The sequence below is a fragment of the Drosophila eugracilis genome, unplaced genomic scaffold (assembly GCF_018153835.1).
Source record: "Drosophila eugracilis isolate 14026-0451.02 unplaced genomic scaffold, ASM1815383v1 contig_75, whole genome shotgun sequence".
Classification (NCBI taxonomy): domain Eukaryota; kingdom Metazoa; phylum Arthropoda; class Insecta; order Diptera; family Drosophilidae; genus Drosophila; species Drosophila eugracilis.
Genome location: NW_024573645.1, coordinates 2,461,240 through 2,480,957, shown reverse-complemented (window position 1 = coordinate 2,480,957; position 19,718 = coordinate 2,461,240). Strand labels below are relative to the sequence as shown.

The 19,718-nt window shown below is 38.9% G+C and overlaps 4 protein-coding genes across 5 annotated transcripts; 2 read left to right on the top strand and 2 right to left on the bottom strand.

Annotated features, from left to right (window-relative positions):
* Positions 1 to 433: 433 nt before the first annotated feature.
* Positions 434 to 2,907, bottom strand: LOC108116565. Its single transcript, XM_041819485.1, is given in 6 exon segments — positions 434 to 688; positions 1,207 to 1,516; positions 1,608 to 1,657; positions 1,913 to 2,029; positions 2,215 to 2,390; positions 2,450 to 2,907. Coding segments are annotated over 6 exon segments (1,053 nt in total). The 5' UTR covers positions 2,729 to 2,907; the 3' UTR covers positions 434 to 567.
* Positions 2,908 to 3,925: 1,018 nt separating this feature from the next.
* Positions 3,926 to 8,510, bottom strand: LOC108116567. Of its 2 annotated transcripts, XM_041819495.1 has the most exons (6): positions 8,222 to 8,510; positions 7,793 to 8,004; positions 4,827 to 5,028; positions 4,551 to 4,762; positions 4,259 to 4,369; positions 3,926 to 4,185 (listed from the first exon to the last, which is right to left on the bottom strand). In XM_041819495.1, the coding sequence occupies exons 1-6, from the start codon at positions 8,504 to 8,506 to the stop codon at positions 4,008 to 4,010; spliced, it is 1,200 nt and encodes a 399-aa protein (XP_041675429.1). In that variant the 5' UTR covers positions 8,507 to 8,510; the 3' UTR covers positions 3,926 to 4,007. The 2 variants fall into 2 exon arrangements, with proteins under 2 accessions (XP_041675429.1, XP_017083996.2); XM_017228507.2 differs by lacking the exons at positions 4,551 to 4,762; positions 4,827 to 5,028 and having other exon boundaries at positions 3,969 to 4,185.
* A 281-nt stretch (positions 8,511 to 8,791) lies between these two features.
* On the top strand, positions 8,792 to 10,200 carry LOC108116566. The gene is made up of 3 exons (XM_017228506.2): positions 8,792 to 8,986; positions 9,074 to 9,639; positions 9,822 to 10,200. The coding sequence occupies exons 1-3, from the start codon at positions 8,792 to 8,794 to the stop codon at positions 10,087 to 10,089; spliced, it is 1,029 nt and encodes a 342-aa protein (XP_017083995.2). The 3' UTR covers positions 10,090 to 10,200.
* Positions 10,201 to 11,218: 1,018 nt separating this feature from the next.
* On the top strand, positions 11,219 to 12,455 carry LOC108116574. Its single transcript, XM_017228515.2, has 3 exons — positions 11,219 to 11,598; positions 11,671 to 11,879; positions 11,973 to 12,455. Exons 1-3 carry the CDS (start codon positions 11,422 to 11,424, stop codon positions 12,283 to 12,285), a joined length of 699 nt encoding a protein of 232 aa, XP_017084004.2. The 5' UTR covers positions 11,219 to 11,421; the 3' UTR covers positions 12,286 to 12,455.
* Positions 12,456 to 19,718: the final 7,263 nt, after the last annotated feature.

Genomic DNA, 19,718 nt, shown 5'->3' with positions numbered 1-19,718 from the left:
CAATAATGGTCCGAATACAAAATGTCATACCCCGATGAGCTTGTTTTCTAATTCCTAGTCAAACCGCATTCACAGGTTTAAATTTCATAATTTTTCCATTTTTCGCAAAAACAAAGTTGATGTTACCCTTTATCGAAAATGCGAAAATTGCTTAACTCAGATTTTCTTCTCATAGTTAAAGTATTATGCTTATAACTAAGCCCATAATGGTCAGAATACAAAATGTCATACCTCGATGAGCTTGTTTTCTAATTTATAGTCAAGCTGCCGTCACAGTTTAAAATGTCAAATTTTTTCAATTTTTCGCAAAAACAGAATTTTGTACATAGCTCAATTAATTATGGCCCGAATATAGAATGTCATACCTCGTTATATAGATATAACTTTAAGCTATAAGCTTACTTTGTTTATAAAGTAATGAGGCCTTGATGTATTAAAACAAATTATTTTCATTTTATTAAATTTTTAAAGTTTTTTTTTCCTATTAAACCGCTCTTGTTTGGTTGATCTGTCCTGTTTTCCAAGTGGGTTGCTGGCAACCCTTCAGCAAACATAATATAAACACTATTAAATGTCATCCGTGTATGGGGATATGCTGTCGAAACTCAAAGGACAGTGGCTGTGCATGATTTGCTCGCAGTTCTCCTCCCGCAGATGCGGCATATGCCTCTTGTCGTGCTCATCCAGGCTGAAAATAAATAACGTGTACGCGCAGGATAATTAATACGAGGTGTGTTCAAAAAGTAAGGTGACTCTTCAAATTTCGCGAATTTCAAATTTTTCGATTATCGAAACCTTTTAGAAGTTATACGAGGTGTGTTCAAAAAGTAAGGTGACTTTTCAAATTTCAAATTTTTCGATTATCTTCAGTTTTGGGAACAAGAAAAAGTCACATGGGGCCAAATCCGGTGAATATGGTGGCTGAGGCATTATTGTGGTGTTGTTTTTGGCCAAAAAATCCAAATCCTTTGATCCATATTTTTCGATAGCAAAAAATCGCCGAGCTCGCAAAATAACTTGTAACTTTACGCCTCTCACAACCAAACAAAAGAGGATGTTCCATTGAAACTTGGTACAGATGTTAGGGAAGAGTGTACCAATATAACAAAACAAAAAAATCGATAATCGAAAAATTTGAAATTCGCGAAATTTGAAGAGTCACCTTACTTTTTGAACACACCTCGTATACGGTGGATAAGCACTTACGTAAATACGTATTTCAGAAGCTTAAACAGAAATCCCTGACCATGATCACCGGCCAAGGCGGTACAGTAGGCCTTCAGGACACATGCTCGTCCATCCAAGCCACTTCGATCGATCAGCTCGTGGAGCAACTCGTAGGTGTCCCTGCGAAAGGGTCTGTTCTTTCTTTCCACCAACACCGGTGTATTGGCTCGAAAGCCATAACCATGGGCCCACACAATCGGAGATGCGATCACATTGTTCTTGGCATTGACGCGAAACTTAAAAGTGGAGTAAAAGCTACTATTGGAATCTTAACATTTGTAAAGGAGCCCTAACTATCAACATTTTCTTAGCCAATTTATTTAATAACTTTATATTCCGGCATTAAGTTATAGCTTTTCAGTTAAGGCTCCAAAAGCTACCTACAAATATCCGAGTGGTCTCTATAATATCCAAATACCGCTTAGCTCGTCTGTGAATTGTTGTAGAATTTCGATCTCGTCCCGTCACCAGGGTAAGGAAAATCAAAAGTAGGCCCAACCTAACCGTGACCATTGTAACCAATGTAAGAACTCAACTAACAGAACAAAAAGAAACCTATAGACCTATAGTTCATATAGGAAATCAAAACTGGTTTGGTTTTGTTCTAAGACTTATCAGAACAATGCTAATTAATGAAAGAACTTGCTCTACTTAACCTGGAAAATGGAGTATGTGATCGACTCACCTGAATACCAACTTCAGCACTTTAAAGAGCATTCCACTTTTTTGATTGGGATTATCCACGTCCTTCAGGGTAGTGCAAAATGTTTTTAGCATGCACGCGCGACCATCAAAGCCATGTCTTTAGGGGGAAATAAATAATAATAGTAATGGATTAGCAATTGCAGAAGTTCATGGTGAAGTCTTCTAGTGAAATTTATTAAAAATATAGACCAAGTTATCAAAGTGGGGTGAAAAATTTGAATACCTTTCTGAGATCGGAGTAAAAAGTGATTTGAATATTTTAACTTTTCTATGATAACTTACCCATCCAGAGCAGTTTCCATTTTTGAAAAGAGGTCCCTCTTGAACAACCGAAAGAAGACGGCATTATCCTTCTGCTGCTCCTCAATGGACGGGAAGGGATAATTGGCGCGAAAGCCATAGCCGTAGGCGTACAAGGAGTTAATTGACCAGAGATTGTTCTTGCCATTGGTACGCCACTGCAGGGAGTCGAAGGACTAGTGATTGGGACCCAATTAAAAGTGTATACTATACGCACCGACATACGTGATCCTTTGGGGTATTGCAGATAACGCTTGCCCCGCCGCAGAATCCTAGTGGCATTGTTGGGTGTGGCATCGTAGTCGGAATTGGGGCCATAGTTGGTCGAGAGACTTTCGACTGGGGGAATGTCAGAGTGTTTGGACTGGGTGCTGCTGATTTGCCCATCGAAATTGTCAACGGAATGAGGCAGAGTGACGGGTGGAGTGGTTGACAGGATGGGCGCCACCTGAACCAATTGCAACATCAGCAACACCATCGCTGACAGGTGAGTCATGTTGCTGTATTTCCAAATGTCCACTAATTAATACTTTCAACTGCTGCTGCTGCTGCTGTGCGTTTAACGCCGAAACTACTTCAGTTCTTGGTATTTTTTCAGTATAATTGGCTCTCTCACATGGTTCGACGAGATTCGCTTGTGTCCAGTTCCAGTTTCCCTTGGCTACTGATATAAGCTCGGATATACATTTAATCTGGCTGACATAAATACGAGAGCCAAAAAGGAAAGCAAACAAACAAACAAAGAATTTCTTCATGATGCTTTGTTGTTACTGCTGGCGTTGCTTATTTATTTATTGCTCTGTGTGGTTCGGTGACAACTCGTGTCTTGGCCATTGCCACCAGACCATCAGGCCGTCAGAACGGTTCCCGTCCTGCTCTGGTATTCTAGTTCTGGACATGACATTTACTTGTTAACACTTTTCTCTCCATCTTTCACTGAGCTGCTTCTGCCACTGAACTCTTGTTGACATCCACAATTTCCCCGTTTACCATTGTAAATGGGGCCAGCGGAGCCATACGGATGAGGTGCTAACACCTGGAGATGGGAATGTATTTGTTGCAGGGATGTGGTGGGTCTTCTTTGTTTAGCAGTTGTTAATAAATACCTATTTTTTTGGGTCATTGAAGATATTATTATAAATTATAGATGGTCAAGCTTTAAGACGAGTGAGATTTCAAATCAAAATACCTTTGAAAATTTATAAAATTTCCTTAAATACCTACAAAAACTTTTGGTTACTAGCCTCTTTCTTTCTTGACAATGTAAATGTATAGCTTTTCATATTTCTGACGCCTCAAATGATTGCTGTTCTTGGCCAATAGTCATAAATATTTCAGGCTGTCACTTAAATTTCACTTACAGTCTAAGACAATGCCAACTTCTGTCTTGATTGATTTCAGTTTTTCCAGGACAGCAATAATAAGAATAAGCCAAAGAAGAAGTTTGGCCAATGTATTTTTATTTGGCTGCAATTGAGGTTCGTTTACCACGGGCAGGATGATAATGATGGGCCAGAAGGTGTCAGGAGACCGACTTCCACATCAGTCAGCCGGAGTCGGCTCACAGACACCATCAATTCCACTCGGTTGCGGGTGGATGCCAACTTGCAGCTGGGCAGAAGATATATGAAGTGTCATTTTTTAACCTGGCTCAACAAGTGCCCTTTGGCCTCGCCCAACGGTCTTTGTCCCCTCCTCATCGGAGAAATGGAGGTGGACAAAGTTGACATTTAAAAAGAATTTGATGCGAAAAACTTTTAAGTATTGGGAATTTATTAAGCGTAATAATTTTTCGGTGGTGTGGTGTATTTTCCAAAGGCCAGTTCCAGCAGAGAAAAGTGGCAGTTGTACTGAGTGCAATCGTCGTTGTGGGCATTCCGATAGGCTTGGTCGTAGTGGACGATGTCCGAGTTTTCATGCAGTTCTCGGGTGAAAATTCTTTGTTTCGGCAGGCTGTACATATAAGGAAAGTATAATTATATGATTTTTTAATAATTTAATAATTTTAAGGTTTCTTGTAGCTCACCTGAATATGGTGCGAAGCATCTCTCCCACCATGCTCATCTTGGTGCGCTGGAAATACTGACGACTCTCGCAGAGGGTTCTTAAAATGCAGTCACGTCCATTATAGCCCATACTAAGACAAAATCCAGTTAGTTACTCCAGAAAATATAAACTTAAAAGTTTCATAAATAAGGCACTTAACTTATCTACCAACTATCTTAATAACTTTAACTTGGAAGGTATTTTTCATAATCAAACTTTGCCCGTTTTCTTCTAATTAAGTTTTAGTAATGTTTTAACCAACCGATCCTTACTTATCAACAATGCTCTCAATCTTTTGGTAGATGGCACTCCTAGATCTCCTTCGCAGGACTGCAGGTGCCACAGGATGGGTGGCAAATCCGTGCAAACTCTGAAGTACCCATGTAGTATTGGGCAGGTCGTAGGCCACACCCCAATTCAGGCCGAAACTGTTGTAGCCATAATATGGATTGCCAATGATGCCCACGGTGAAGCAGACAGCAACCTGACCAAGGACACGGTGACAAAAAAGGACTCTCTAGAGGATGGATTCGGGACTGAGCACATACGGAAAACGAGGAGCCCTCGGGGAAGCTGAGATAACGCTTCGGACGACTGAGCACTCGCTGGGGCCACTGGTTTTGGTGGTGCAACAGCTGCGAGGATGTAACCAGAGATTCGGATGAGGAAGCGGATGATGTGGATGAAGTGGAGGCGTCGTCTGCACGTTCCATCATAGTCATCAATGTTGGTGGCGACCATAAATCATGGCTGACATTACCCGGTAAAAGCGAGGGAGCGCCAGTGACGACACCAAAGGAGGGCGTTGCATTTGTCGTTGCAATTAAATCGTAAATCAAAAACTTTGCAACAATTAAACGATAATTAAACAATACGAAGTGCGCGTAAATCATGGCAGAAAGCAACGTGGCACGTGCCACTCTCGCAGGCGACTGAAAACTGCAAACAACAGTGGAAAACTGCAGCGGAAACTCCCTCTCTCACGCTGTCTTCTTGTGCCGAAGACAATGAAATGGATGGGCTGTGTGGGCCAAAAGGAAAATTGCCAAAGTGCAAATGTGTCAATTGTCCGTTAACGTTTAGAATGCTCTTCAGACACTTGCAGCAGTCACGTTTACAATAAACATGGCACCGGCCCAAAAGGTCGACGTGTAAGAGGGCAGGGGGAACCATCCAGACAGGCGTTGCAACTTAATTGAATTGCCTGTGCCGACACTTGCAACATCCCCCATACCCATCTCCGCTTGCCTTTCTATCTCCATCTCCACCTGTCGATGCCATGGGAAAGGTCGAACTGCATGGGCAAAGTCAAAGATGCGATGACAGAGATCGATGGGCTGGACGGCAATGGCGTTCATATTTGCCAACTCTGCTGCACAGCGAAAATGCATGGCAATATTAGTTCACACCTCAAGTGATTGGGTTGTGAAAGGCCTTTCTGAAACGGGTTTCGAATGGCTATAGTTTTACCTAATCCCTAAGAGATACTACAACTAGTATGGGTAACTATCTTTCATTTGTAGGTTGCAGATGGAGAAAGGTGAAGGAAAGAATCAAAAGTTTTAAATGTATCTTCAGGCAAAACCATCTTTATTTTAGTAGAAGATTTTCCATTTATTTAATAACTTTCACCGCAAGGCTTGCCGCATAATGAACTGCCTGAAGGAGTTGCAAAGCGCATAATATAATTTCCAGGGGATATTTAACTTTTTAGTCGCCCCTCCCCCTTTCAGTTCGTGCACCATTGACAGCGGAAACTGTCAACTTGAATACTGTGGCCTGGGAGACAGGCGAACAAACAAACAAACAAACAACTTCATTAACCCCATAGGGCATACATCGCATACACAAGGACACCCACTGCCACATGCCACTGCCACATATGTATACTATATGTATGGATATATCCACCTACCTACATAGTACCCCGACATATCGGATAGAGGCAATTGAGGCCAGGGAAGGCGCTTAGCTGACCCATTAGAGGGAGTAGCGGTCGTAAACCAGAAGAGCCAATGCTAAAAGTCAGGGGCAAAATTGCCGGGCATCAATTGTGGGACGCTAAGCAAAACAGACAATCGAAAAGCGAAACCAATCGAGGGAAAACAATCATGAAACACAAGACAAGAAGCCCACACATACACACACACACATACAATATACACAACAAGACACCGAATTTTCCGACACGTGAAGCTAAGGTCAAAGCCAGGGGAAAATCCATGGCAGATGGCTGAAAAGGAAAAGCCGGTCGAAGGACAAATATGGTAACTTTTTGACGACCACTTGAAGCTTAGCCGGGTTCTCTGGAATTGAGGCAGAAACTCGAATCGACAAAAGGGAGCCCAAGTCCTTTGATTACCATGACAACGCCCGTCACCGTATTCCTCAATCTAAGGATGCGTGTTAGTTGGCCTGTGTGTGTGCGGATCGTTGATAAGACATTTTACAGATTGCAGATAGTTTAACGCCACACACCCGTCACATAACTCTCCCCAATTACGGCCTAATTTGTTATGCATTTTTCGCATTGCCTTCAAGTTAAAGTTGCCGAACCGCAGACACTCTCCGACTGAGACTCGTCCTCTACGGATATTAAACTATTTCCGAAGCATACAAAAAGCCAATTTAAATGCTAATATAAAATACCAACATTTTATTATTATGCCATGAGCACGCATCCCCGAGTAGCAGGGACGGTTATGTGGGTGGTGGGCGTGTCTCTGGTAGGGACAACGACCACTTTGGGTGCGAAGTTTTCTTTTTGTCCGCACTGTGCGTGATAAGCCAAGTGGCTTGGCTGATTTTGGCAGCAGCAAGAAACATCGCGATGAGCCGAGCGGGAGTGGGGGTTACCAGCCACTTGAACCATGTAAAGTATCTACATATGAGTGGGCTGGCATACTTATGCCGCTTTGTACAGTGCGATTCGAAAATAAAAAGCCTTGATTAAAGGTCATAAATCAGCGAGAATTTATGCGAGTAATTTAAGACTCGAAATATTATGATTTACGTTTCTTAATTATGTTGTTAGGCCATAAAGATTGATTGAGATGTTTGCTAAATAAATATTATTTAATTTATGTATTAAGAGAAGCTTTTACTTTGTGATACGTTGTGAGCTAGATTAAGATTTTGTTAACTAAATACATTAAAAATTCACATTTATTATATGTTATTCAAACATAAAGCTATGTCAACTACTTTCCAATGCATATATTCAAAGTTTGTCTTGCGTTTATAAAACAAACTTTTTTGTTCTTTATAAATTGAACAATTGTTTAGCGAAAGGCAAAGCTTAAAGCCTACTTTATACACTTGAGTAAAACCTAAACCATGGGGATACAAAGCATTTTAAATATTCTTTTGTCTGCCTTGGAGCCTTTGGAATAGTTTTATCCCATGATAAAATCTCAGTTCTCAACTTTAGCCATATTTTCACACACAAATGGACTTGAGAGAGAGAAAGAGAGATGGTCAAATGCCTTTGACCCATGAATGCCGACCCACTCACCTGTCTATCATTGTCTCCAGGCGGCCATAGAGCTCCCGTCGATGTCTGCGCTTGATTTGAGCCTTGGCCGACTTCTTTGTGGTCCAGCCGTGGGCATTCTGCAGCACCCAGGTGATATTGGGCAAGTCGTAGGCAACACCCCAATTGATGCCCAAACTGAGATACAGCAGGTTGGGGTTGCCGATGACACCGGTGGTCAGGCAGACAGCGCCCTGGAACACAGTAATAAAATATTTGGATTTTGTTTTGTAATTTCAAAGATAAATTTCTAAACACTCCAATAGTATTAATATTCTTAATTATTTTTGTTTAAGTCACAAACTTTTGTATAGAAATCTAAACACTAAACCACAGAGGAAACATTCAGTAATTTTGTTTAGTGCAAAGGGACGGCATGTTGCCCCATTGTTCGAGGGTTCGTTGACTCACCGAAGCTGATGAACCCTGGGGAAAGGCCACAAAACGCTTGCCTCTCGAGAGTTTCCGCTGCGACGATGGGGCCGCATGTGGTGTCAGTGGGTCCGGGTCCAAGTCCCGGTCGAAGTCCTCTTTTCCCTGTGCAACGAGTCCTGGCGGAGTCAGCGTGACATTGTTGACTTTACCAACTTCGTGACTCGTCGTCGCCGGCGGACCAAATTCATCCAACGTTGTGCCCTGGCAATCGACCAAGAGCCATGCCGTGAGCGCCAATAGTGTCAGCCAAGTTGTAGACATATTTTGAACTGATTCGGCCCTTGATTTCTAAACATATTTCGTTCATCTTTTTGTCTTAGCGTTCTATCAAAATGGTAACTTGTTAATTGAATTAGAGCCCCGGCCAAGTGACCCCTTTCGGACTAATCTCTTGGCCAAATAGTTGCTTGCAAAGCGGTCAAGACACGCTCCAAACCAAATTAAAGAGCCACGCGTATGGCTTTGGGAACATGGCCCCTGGTTCGATCTGGAGTTAACTGTCGATCTGGCGGCTGCCTGGTTGTTTAGTTCTTCGCTGGCATCGCCATGGCAAACTTAATTTGGTTCAGACTGGTCTTGTTGGCCATTTCTGTGGCCTTGTCTTCGGCTGGCAATGAAACGGCTTCCCTGAAAGCCAATTTGCAATCTGGGAGTAGAGGTGTGACCTATATGCACCAGAATATCCATTTACTCTATCGCCAGAAACGCTGGCTTACCTTCGAACTGGGATCTGCTCTTACGGTGAGTTTGGCGTTGACTAAATATTAACTTATTAAGTCAATTATAAATTATTGCTAATTAATCATCTGTAATCCTGCCTGGACACAGCTTACTTCCAACTTTGCCAAGGCTATTTTAGGCACCATTCCCACAGGTCTAATTACTTTTGGCGAGATGACGGCTCTTTATGAGCTTCCAGCTGCCATTGAAGATTGGATTCCACGACAAAGAGGTAAACCACTAGTGAGACCAATCGCAACACCACCGCCACCACCACCGCCTCCGCCACCACCACCACCACCGCCACCACCAGCCTCTCCCCCAGCACCGGCGATGCCATTTATACTACCAGTTTCTCCTGAAGCACCAATTGCGTTGCAACCACAGCCCGTTATCGTACCCCTCAATCCCGCGGATCCCATACAGTCTTTCTACTTTGCCTACCCACAAGGCATTCCCATTTTGAATCGTCGCAAGTCGTATGTGCAACAGAAGCAGCTGGGATGTCCGGCCTCGCACTTGGTCAAAGATACGTATGGAACCTACTATTGTCGACCCTCTGCCGTGTCCCGCAGGCTGAGGCGCGAATTAGAGAGTCAGGGAAGCACGATATTCAACGATGCACAGAATCCGAACCACATGCTCTTCGATATCATAGCCATGATGGCCACCATGTAAGTCACCAAAAGAGATCCCAACTATCCCCCTGAACTGCCAAAGTAGATTAGGATGAGCTCCCTGAAGTACAGTCCTTAATGACCATAATGACTCACTTTAAAGCTCCTAAGATATTAGAGATTTTAAGCAATGCAATTTGTTAAAGTTACGCACCCTCAACTGGCTTTTCCCCATGCAGGTTTAATTACCAGCCGAATTACTGCATCATGCGGTCCCTGTGCGAGGCACGTCATCTGCTGGCTCCGCCGGGCTTAACGCTCTTCCACGATATCTTCCGCATCATGCTGCGCTACGTGCATCCGGAGATAGCCCATAAACCCAAGTATCGGGAGGCCTTCACCGCCGGCCACTCGCTTCACGAATGCGCCAGTCTGTACGGTCCGCATTGCCGGCAAAGTTTTTTGCTGGTCATCAGTGAACAGTTTCAGGCGAAATACGTACGTTGATTAAATAAAAGTGAAAAATAAGGAAAACCCGCCAATGAATTTATCGAACTGCAATGTCGGCCAGAAAGGCGCCAGCTAACTGCTATGACACCCTATATAAAGTTAATGGATTGTGATGTATGCTCAATTTAATTGTAATAAAGAAAATCTTAAAAATCTGCTGAGTTCTTCACGTTTGGATTTTTGGAATTCCTGCGAATAATGCAGTTTTTGGTTTTAATTGGTATGCATTTTAAATAATTAAAAAGTATATTAAAACGATACAAAACCAAACATTTTGCAGTAGGTTTGGGTGGCATGTTAATATTGATTGGAATTTTAATTGATTTTTGATTCATAAATTAGTCTTTAAATTCTATTTATTAAAGCAAATAAGACATAGTAAGACATGCATGTTAATTTAATAAATTTGTAAAGCTTAATTGCCAAAAGTATTTAAAAACCGCGAAAGTTAAGATGAAACTATAAAAAAGTATCACACCTCCTGTTCCCCAAATTTGCACCTTTATTTCCGAGGCTAATAGAAACTGGCAACATTGCTAAAAAATCGATACTGTCCATGCATTAAGCTTTTGCAAATTCTGTAATATTTTCACAATTCAAACAACAAATACAAACAAAAAATGAGTGCATAAATTGATGAGTAAAAAATGTATTTTACTGTGCGTCAAGCAAAAAGTTGAATGGAAATTAAGTAAATACTCGTACATCGACATTTTTATTGACCATTTTTTGGGCCATTTTTCAGTGCGCTTCGATAAAAAGTGAAGCGCATGTCAGTTCTATTGTTGTTATAGGTAAATGTAGAAAAAATGAGTATTATTATGGCACCTCAAACAGTAAATAACGACAAGCTATGGTGACATAAATGCATTTTCAATTAGGGTGTAGGGTATGGGACATATTGATGGATCCCAATCGTGAATGCAACTCTCTCTCCAGGGATCTGAGCTGCCAATTCCATAATTTGTGCTGTTTGTTTTTCGCTTCACAATGCTGACAATTGGAGTGGAAGTGGAAACAAAACAAGTGTATTTCCCACTGTTGACAGAAATTTACATGCTGCAGCAATCAGTGTTGGCCGTGTTGACAACCGATGGCCAAATGGTGGAAGTGTAGAAGGAGGAGTTGGAGATTCCATTCCAATCCCAAAGAGAAGGGGGAACCAACAACAATGGGTACTTGATAAAAGCAGACTTTGCAGCCAGCCGCTAATCAGTGCAATCAACATAGCACTTGGGCTAATAAGCCGCGAAAAGCGGATGGTTCGGTGGTCCAGGTTTTTAGGCCAGGCCGAGAGTTCAGTTATCAACGGAACCTTCCACTGACAGTATGAGGCTCTCACCGACTTGCCACTTCAATCTGCTGGCTCTCTGCCTCCTGGGGCAAGTGGTGCAATCCCAGGTGCTTTCCATGTCACCAGATGCAAACGCCACCACACAGGCGGTGACAAAAATTCTACGCCGGCACAAGCGTTATCTGGCATTTCCGGAGGGTTCGTCGGTTTCGGTGTGAGTGTGTTAATAGCCAGCCTAGTGGTCAGTGACCAGTATGGTTCTAATGATGGTGCTTATCCTTTAGGGAGCCATATGCATGACGATCGGCATGATTGGCAATCCCGATGTCGACTATCTCAGTTGGGCAGTCAACTGGGGCGTGGCCTACGATCTACCCAACCACCAGTGGGTCATCCAACATGCCCATGGCTTGAACGCCACTCTGGCCAAGGACACCATTAAACGACGCTCTCGAAGAGCTTTTTACGATGAAGTGCAGTCTATTTTTGACAAGTGAGTAGTTTGTTAGTTTTTTAATTTATATTCAATGTATGTTTTTTCTCATAATTTTTATTTTATTTATGTTGATTTTTGTTATTACTTCAGCATGGGTTTTAATGGCCGTTCCTGTGTGGCTCGAGCTCTTTGCGAGAGTGCCAAGTTCATGCTGCCGGCGGAGAAGAAGGGTAACATGTTGCAGGAGTTGGTCAGAACGGTCTTTAGCCTGCCCCCTTCACCTGTAGATGCCCACGAGCCCCAGGAACATCATCGGTACGATCGCATCTACCGCAGATCCAAGAGGAACTCAGGGGAGTGCCATGAAATCTATCCGGGATGCCAGTTCTCACTGCTGGCCTTGGCTTTGGGAAAATATATGGCAGCCACCACCACCAAGATTAGTGCTTTTAATTATATGTGAAAAAAAATTTTTTTGACAACTTAAAAACAATATAAAATATGGATTTAAAATGGCATTAAAACTATTTTTTATTTAACAGAACCTCTTAACTTGGATAGGTTTCCTGTAAGGATTCCCATTTCCCACCAAAAACCCTTCAAAAATAAAACACAACTTTGGTTTTTTTTAAAACAAATTATTTTCATTCATCTTTATTTAATAACGCGTAACATTTATTTATATAGTAATTGTTTTCTTTTAATGTGTTGTCGTTTTTTTAATTGTTTTCAATTTTAGTGTTATTTTGTCGCAATTGTTGCTATTATTTCAATTTGTTTTTGCGTTTAGCTTAAGTTCGTTATTTAGTGTCTTACATTTAGGTTGTTAATGCATTTCTTCATTTTTTATATTGTTGTGTTAGTCAACATATTTTTTTATTTTTCTTCTATCGATTTTGTTAATTTTTTTTGTTAAGTTTTTTATTTTTAATTTTTGTATGATCTTGTAATTTGTGATCAATTTGCAATGTTCAATTGTTTGCTTGCTGGCTGCGCGTGAGTGTGTAATTTATTTTTAGTTTCGGTTCGTTATGTAATATGTTTTGTCGGTTTTTTTTTGTTGTTCAAGAGAGTTTCGAATATATATATATATATATTTAATATATATAGTAATTATATATATATTTACGCATGTATTTGTTATGTGAAATGTAAATGCAACTCTTTTCCGTTTAAGTTTAAGTATTGTGTCACATTTATCTGAATTACTGATGCACAAATTTTCCACTTCCACTTTACCTTGAAGTTTTTCCTTTTTGTATTAATTTTAGTTTTGCTTGTTACTGATCTTGCTTTGATTTTGCAGTGTCAAATTTAGCTTAGCCTAGTCTTAGTTGCAAGTATTTTACATAAATCGTTTATGGATTATCGTTACTTAGCTTACTTACGTTATGCGATTCCATTTAACTAAATTTTCAATTTAGTCAAAATTGATTTGTTTTGTGTAGAATTTTTAGTGAGCGTTCGAGACGCCTAACTAAATGTTTATTCCATACTTGTATTTATAATCTGGCTTTTAGTTTACTGCGTATATGTATGTATATTTAATATTAATATATTTTTGGTTTTAGTTTTTCACTTTTGTTTTTTTTGTTTGTTTTTTTTTTTTGTTGAGCAAATTGTCGTTTAGTTTAGCCCGTGGGCGTTTTACCTTTAACTTTAATATTCGTGGTGTTGTTTTCCCCAGTGAGTTGCAAGACTTTAAGATTTGCCATTTTCTTTGATTTTTTTTTGAGTTAAAAATCTTGACGCTAAAATTGATTTTTCCTTTTTTTTTCTTGTTTTCTTGATCTTGATCGTTAACGAATGGAAAGAAAATGTACACACAAAAACTTGCAACGGAAGCACTTAAATCTAACGGCACCTAACAGTTAATACAAAAAATATTCATACAGGTGTATATGCATAATGTATACCTCTAATTACCATATATACCTTCAAATATATATATAGTTAGTATATGCCTTATATACTCGAGGGATTTTTAGTATTTATGAATTTACACATTTGATTTTGGCTTTTGTCTAGCGCACACACACACATGCAATGCCATTCACACATCTAATTCATATGAAACACATACATACAAGCATTAAATATTCGGCTATATTCGTGGATCAGTGTGTGTGTGTGTGTGTGAGTGTGTTTAGCTTAAGGCTGTTTGTGTGTTTGGTGCTGCTTGCAAAACTGCGAATTTTTGATGTCAACGATTTGAAAAACTCCCAAAAATGTTCATCTCTTTTTGTTATACGAGTTTATAACAGAAATAGCTAGAAATCACCTAAAATCATTGCCTACTTTTAGGCATACCTAGCTATTTAGCTCATATAATACAGAAAATGTGAAAAGCAAGGTCCTAAAATTAACTGATTGCCTTTACTCTGTGGAAATATTTTACAAAAGTTTTGTGGTTTTTCATTTGTACATAAACAAGAAAGCATATCAAATTCGTTTATTTGCATGGCTGACATAAATCATGGGGAAAATGCTAATTGCTCTGAAATGTGTTCGTTCGTGTCAGTGTCTAAATTTTCTAGCTGTCATTGAAACCGTTTTTAATGAATTAATTTATGAGTTTTGTTTTGTTTTTTTTTTTTGATTTGCCCCGCTTCTGGCCAACAGCTTTATGGAAATTGGTTAGCCAAATTGAATTAGACATTCGGCAACTGTATGTACAAGACGAGCTTTGAGTGGATTGATTTGATGTGCTTAGAAATTCTGGAAAAGTGTAGTTCATCTATTGTCAGGTACTTGATTAGTTGCTGGGAACCGAAATGGGTTAGAGTTCAAGTGAGAGAGAGAGAGCGAGAGCGTGAGGAATGGTACATGTTGACTGTGGAATACTTTTTGATTTTCTTATTAATCCTTAAGGAATGATTTTTCGCTAATCGAGTTTGCAGTGCAGAGTGTTTGTGTGTGTGTGTTGTGTGTGTTCGTTTCTATTTGCTGTTTAAATATTTTGTGCATTTCTGCATTAATCAGCTCAACAGTTGCTTCCAATTAGCTTGTTTTTGTTTATTTGTTTGTTTTTCTTTAGCAATACGCAGACTTTGATTCTTGTTGTGTTTGCTACAAAAGACGACCTTTGATTGGAAGACATACGATTTTATGTTTTTTGAATCTCAGGGTCAAGCCGCATATTTATCAAATACCTCGAATTTCCTGTTTACATCGTAATTATTTTTGCATCAGTTATTTCATTTTGCTCGATTTTTTTTTTTTTTTAATATATTTTGTTTAATAACTATTTCGCATTTTAACTAATTATGATTTTTTGTTAGTGCTAAGTGTGAGTGGCCTTAAAATTGTTCTGGTTTTTGCTAAAATGAAACACGTTTTAGCCTTAAATGAATGCCCTTATTGATAAAGAAAGCAAAGCGATTTGAAATCTCTTGAAAAGATACAAACATCCTTTTAGGAGATTTCAAATCTCTTCTTGTGATTTTTAGCTACTCAACTTTCCAACTCTCCTAAGACATCATCTAAGGGCATTTCTCACGACAACCGTTGATTTTCTCTGCCAATTTCCTCAAGTGTTTTCCTGTGCTTTATCTAAGATTTTTGTGATTACACAAGTTCGTTGTCTTTTGTAACTGTAATCGGGAAATGAATTGTACTGGAAATAAATTCTTTTCGCTTGCTGAATGATCGATCAGTGATGGATCGGCGGTTGCCTCACAATATATATATATATATATATATATATTTAGATTTATATATACAGGTATGAACTGCCTCAACTGTGTGCCTCTTGTGTCGCATGCATTGCTGTGTGTGTGTGTGTGTGTTGGTTTTGTGGTGGTTACATTAGTTATATACAGAGTTATAGTTATTTTGTAACTTGCCTAAATAGTTAGTACTTAGCTTCAATGTTAACTTCGAGCCCCGATCTGCAAGATCAAACCTTAAGTGACTAGATTGAGTGGCCGTTATTCGCCTTCGCTTTCATTTCCATTTTCATTTTCATTTCGAACACACTCCGAAAATTGTTTTTGATCTTAACTAGTTCGTATCGTATAACATAATACTCGTACTCGTATCATATATAGATGATACATACATATATATATGTGTGTATATTTCCTATATGTTCTATTTGCATTTCATTTCGTCTTATTTGTGGCAGTATTTAAATTACATGGTTTCTTCATCTTTCCGATAACCTAAATAAGTTGCTTAACCTTGTCTTTAGTTTGTATATCAAGCACACTAAACATTTAGCTAGAAACCTAAGAAAAACTTCAACAGAATCGATTCGAAAAGGCAAATTCAAAATGTTTGACATTACTAGCATATATAATATACAGATTAGCGTGATTTCCAGCGCTTCTCGATTGCTAAATTTAATTTAATTTATTCGTTAAGATATTTTTTTATGAATCAATGTTGAAATGAACTGTACAACTATAGGTCCGAGCGACAGACCGACTGATTGAGTGATTGAATGAACGATTGTTTGTCTGTTTGTTTGCTGTTCGGGCGGAGTGTGTGTGCATGTGTGTGTGTACTGATCGAAGGACCGGCATACCCACGCTCCCACACACCCACACAGAGCCAAACCTATTTGTTTATAACCTAAAAACACAACCAATGAGAGCATATACACTTCTATGTATTTGACGTTAATTCGATTTCCGTAACTCGAGTGTCTTCCTTTTTCCTCCTTGTGTCTTGCATTATTTGGTAAAACGAGTTTTCATTTATTTCTCTATTCATTTAGTTTTTGCTTTAGCGTGTCGATTTCCCAAGTGAAACAATTTACAAAAATGGTTTTTGTTGAAATGAACTTTGTCTAATTGTTCTTCTCGCTTCTTGCATATTTCTTGCTTTTTTTTGGATTTCCCATAGTGAGATTAAGTTTAAATATGCATTAATGTTTTATAGGGATTTCTTTAGTTTTTTTTATTCACAGAAAAGTTACGCCATTTACTTGTCATTAGTTCTTTGTTTTCATTTCGCTTTGCTGCCTTTAAATATATTTTTTAATAGTTGATTGTCTAAAACTATAACAGAAGACTCGTTAAGCTGGAAGTTTGTACAAAATAGTTTTAAATTAAGAAGCTTACGTTAAAATAGTTGATTCAACAATTAACAAAAACTTATATGAGCACATTTAAATAATTGAAAAAACTCCCTATTAAATAAACACACTGTTAAGCTTAAGCAAATTGTTAATATAAATATTTTTTAATATTTACAGTTCACACCAAAAACGGCTGATATTTGCTTGGCTATGAGTTTGAAGTTTCAATTAGACCTAAAATAAAACCCAAAACTAAGAGCTGCCTGTGTTATGATACAAAATATAAATTTTCAGTATTTTTTAATATTCCGGTTTGCTTTTTTTTTAGACTTTTTGTGGAATTGAATTTTGTCCTCTGTGAACAATTTGTTGCCATCAGTTTTTTGTGTATTTGCCTTGGGTCCGTGGCTATTCGATTTTGCATTTAAAAAGGTGTCAGTGTGGTGTTCCATATTCTATGTATTTATACATATTTTTGTTGTATATATATTTCCTTTTTGTTTTCAGACTTTTTTATTTTATGCATTTCAAAACGGAAGTCGTGAATGTTGTCAAATAGTTTTCGCGGTTTTTCTCCTTTTTTTTAGTTAGCAACTTTGTGTGTGAGTGTTATTTATTCTTTGTTTAAATTTTATAAGCTCAGTTTAATACTTTCAATATATATATATATGATGCACAATTATATTTCCTGTGTGTGTGTGTGTGTGTAATGGATTTGTGTGAATTTTGTTGCTGCTTTTTGCATTGTTCATTAAATCGTTTAAATTGAAATTTTCGCTCTAATTTTAGTCCTCGCACTTGCATTTAATTACTTGATTTATGATATTCCGACGTTTATTTCATAGGCTTTAGATTACGTTTAGTTTAATAGCTAAATATTTAAAAAATGTTAACTGTTGATTTTTATGCACTTTACATTTTAATACACCCAAAATGGCATTCGCTATTTAGATTTTCCTGTTTAAATTTCCTCTTCTTTATTCTTAGCTATCGTGTGACTGTGTTTGTGTGTGTCTATGTGGTGTGCATCAGGGGAAAATAGTTTTTTATAAAAGAAAATTTTAAGTTTGGCCATGCTTAGTCTCATATTGAATAACAAATAGTTTTAAATTTTCAAGCGAAGAATTTTCGCCAAAACAAATACGAAATAATATATATCATTTTCTGACCTCTTTCTCTCTCTCTCTCTCTCTCTTTCTCTCTGCCACCGCTGCATTTTCTCTTCGGCTTTTTCTGTGTGCTTAAACTGTGCCACAATCGTTGGCTTGGAAAACTATTTTAATTAATTCACACTCTCGCAAATGTTGAATATTTTCGATTAGGAATTTTAATTAAACTTTTGCCGGTTCGCACGCACAATGTCTTTTCCAGTAGCAACAGAATCAGCAACATTCAGCCTGTTTGGCAACAATGGGCAACACTCAGACCGCTTGACAACCCTGCCAGAGTGCTGCTCAGGGTTGCCGTTGCCGTTGTCGTCTGTCGTTTGTCGTTTGTCGCGACATTCTTTGCTAATAGTTTCTACAGATTTCACTTATGCTTGCCAAGTTATTGTTACTGTACAGTGGGTACACGGAGAGAAAAGGGGAAAGAAAATTGCGGAACTATTCTGACAATTATTTTAATAACTATACATTGATATTTTGACTGAAAATAATTAAATTAATAATAAGTTCTTTAATGTTAAATTCTTAGAATATTTTAAATTGAGAATTTAAGGTGCTCATTTTTCTCTGCCTGCCTTTTTTCAATCTTAAGCGTGTGAGTATTTGTTTACTCTTGACTTTTTATTAACTGCACACATGCATGCCTTCCTCTTTATGCCCACATAGAATGGCAAATTGCATTCCGCACTTAATTTGTTGCATGCCTTGTGGCGCCGCCACGCCCTCGTTTCCCAACAACGCCGCCGCCCCGTTTTCGCACCGCCGTGGCTTTTTGCATTTGCTTAATGTTTACTGTTCTTCTTGTTGCTCGGCAGAGGCAGCGGCAGCGGCAGAAACTTTTGCAAAATCAATTAAAAATGCAAAGGCAGAAATGTGAGGGCGAATGGGCGTGGCGGCAGTCAACCTTGTGGCAAGTTTCGTTAGCTTTGGCATTTAAATTGAAGGTGTTTTCTGTGTGGCACTCGACCGAGGCTATTGGAATGGCCAGGAACCAGAGACCAGAAACCAGAAACCCAAGAGCAGAAAGCACAAACCAGAGCCCAGACCTCAGAGCCCAGAAAACTCAGAACTCAGAACAGCACTCGCGTGGCCCGTTGAAAGTAATTAAAAAGTTTTATTTTAAATTGAACTTGCCAAAGGTTTCTGAACGCTCCGTATGCTCCGATGAATGCATAATGAGTGCAGGGAAAACTAAAAAACAGCGGCTTTTAAGAGAGAAAGCGAGAGAGTCGGAGAAAGGAGCTGCTAAAATAAACATCTGGAAAATGGGAAAATGGTTGTAGGAGAACAATCAAAGACCCATGACTGCGAGCTGCTGAGTCGTAATGAAATTCGTATTATACGCAATAATTTAATCGATTAAAATTGCTTGAAAACTAGACAAAGTGCTGGCCAAATAGCAATTCGCTTTTAGTCATTGTTACTTCTTTTTCAACCTTCCCTATCTGCTCCGTCTGCTCGGTTGCGTGTTTGGTAATTGAAATTGTTTTGTGTTTCCGTTGTTATGTGATTTGACTAGCTGCAATCCTATAAATACGTATACGTACTCTATATATATATATATATATATTTATATGTATTCTTGCACGATATAATATATGTGTTAATGTGTGTGTGTGTTTTGTTGCCTGTGTGTGTGTGTGTGGTTAGTAAAAATGTGTGGCTTTAAAAATGTGACGACGACTCGCTTGTATTAACATTTAACTA

What these genes read in the sequence shown, in the direction of transcription:
- LOC108116566 (XM_017228506.2), top strand. Translation starts at nt 8,792, where the DNA reads ATGGCAAACTTAATTTGGTTCAGACTGGTCTTGTTGGCCATTTCTGTG. An exon ending in AACTGGGATCTGCTCTTACG is followed by an intron (nt 8,987 to 9,073) that starts GTGAGTTTGGCG and finishes GCCTGGACACAG; the next exon opens with CTTACTTCCAACTTTGCCAA. An exon ending in ATAGCCATGATGGCCACCAT is followed by an intron (nt 9,640 to 9,821) that starts GTAAGTCACCAA and finishes TTCCCCATGCAG; the next exon opens with GTTTAATTACCAGCCGAATT.
- LOC108116567 (XM_041819495.1), bottom strand. Translation starts at nt 8,506, where the DNA reads ATGTCTACAACTTGGCTGACACTATTGGCGCTCACGGCATGGCTCTTG. An exon ending in CTGGAGACAATGATAGACAG is followed by an intron (nt 5,029 to 7,792) that starts GTGAGTGGGTCG and finishes GGGTAATGTCAG; the next exon opens with CCATGATTTATGGTCGCCAC. An exon ending in ATGCTTCGCACCATATTCAG is followed by an intron (nt 4,186 to 4,258) that starts GTGAGCTACAAG and finishes TTATATGTACAG; the next exon opens with CCTGCCGAAACAAAGAATTT.
- LOC108116574 (XM_017228515.2), top strand. Translation starts at nt 11,422, where the DNA reads ATGAGGCTCTCACCGACTTGCCACTTCAATCTGCTGGCTCTCTGCCTC. An exon ending in CGGAGGGTTCGTCGGTTTCG is followed by an intron (nt 11,599 to 11,670) that starts GTGTGAGTGTGT and finishes CTTATCCTTTAG; the next exon opens with GGAGCCATATGCATGACGAT. An exon ending in GTGCAGTCTATTTTTGACAA is followed by an intron (nt 11,880 to 11,972) that starts GTGAGTAGTTTG and finishes TTATTACTTCAG; the next exon opens with CATGGGTTTTAATGGCCGTT.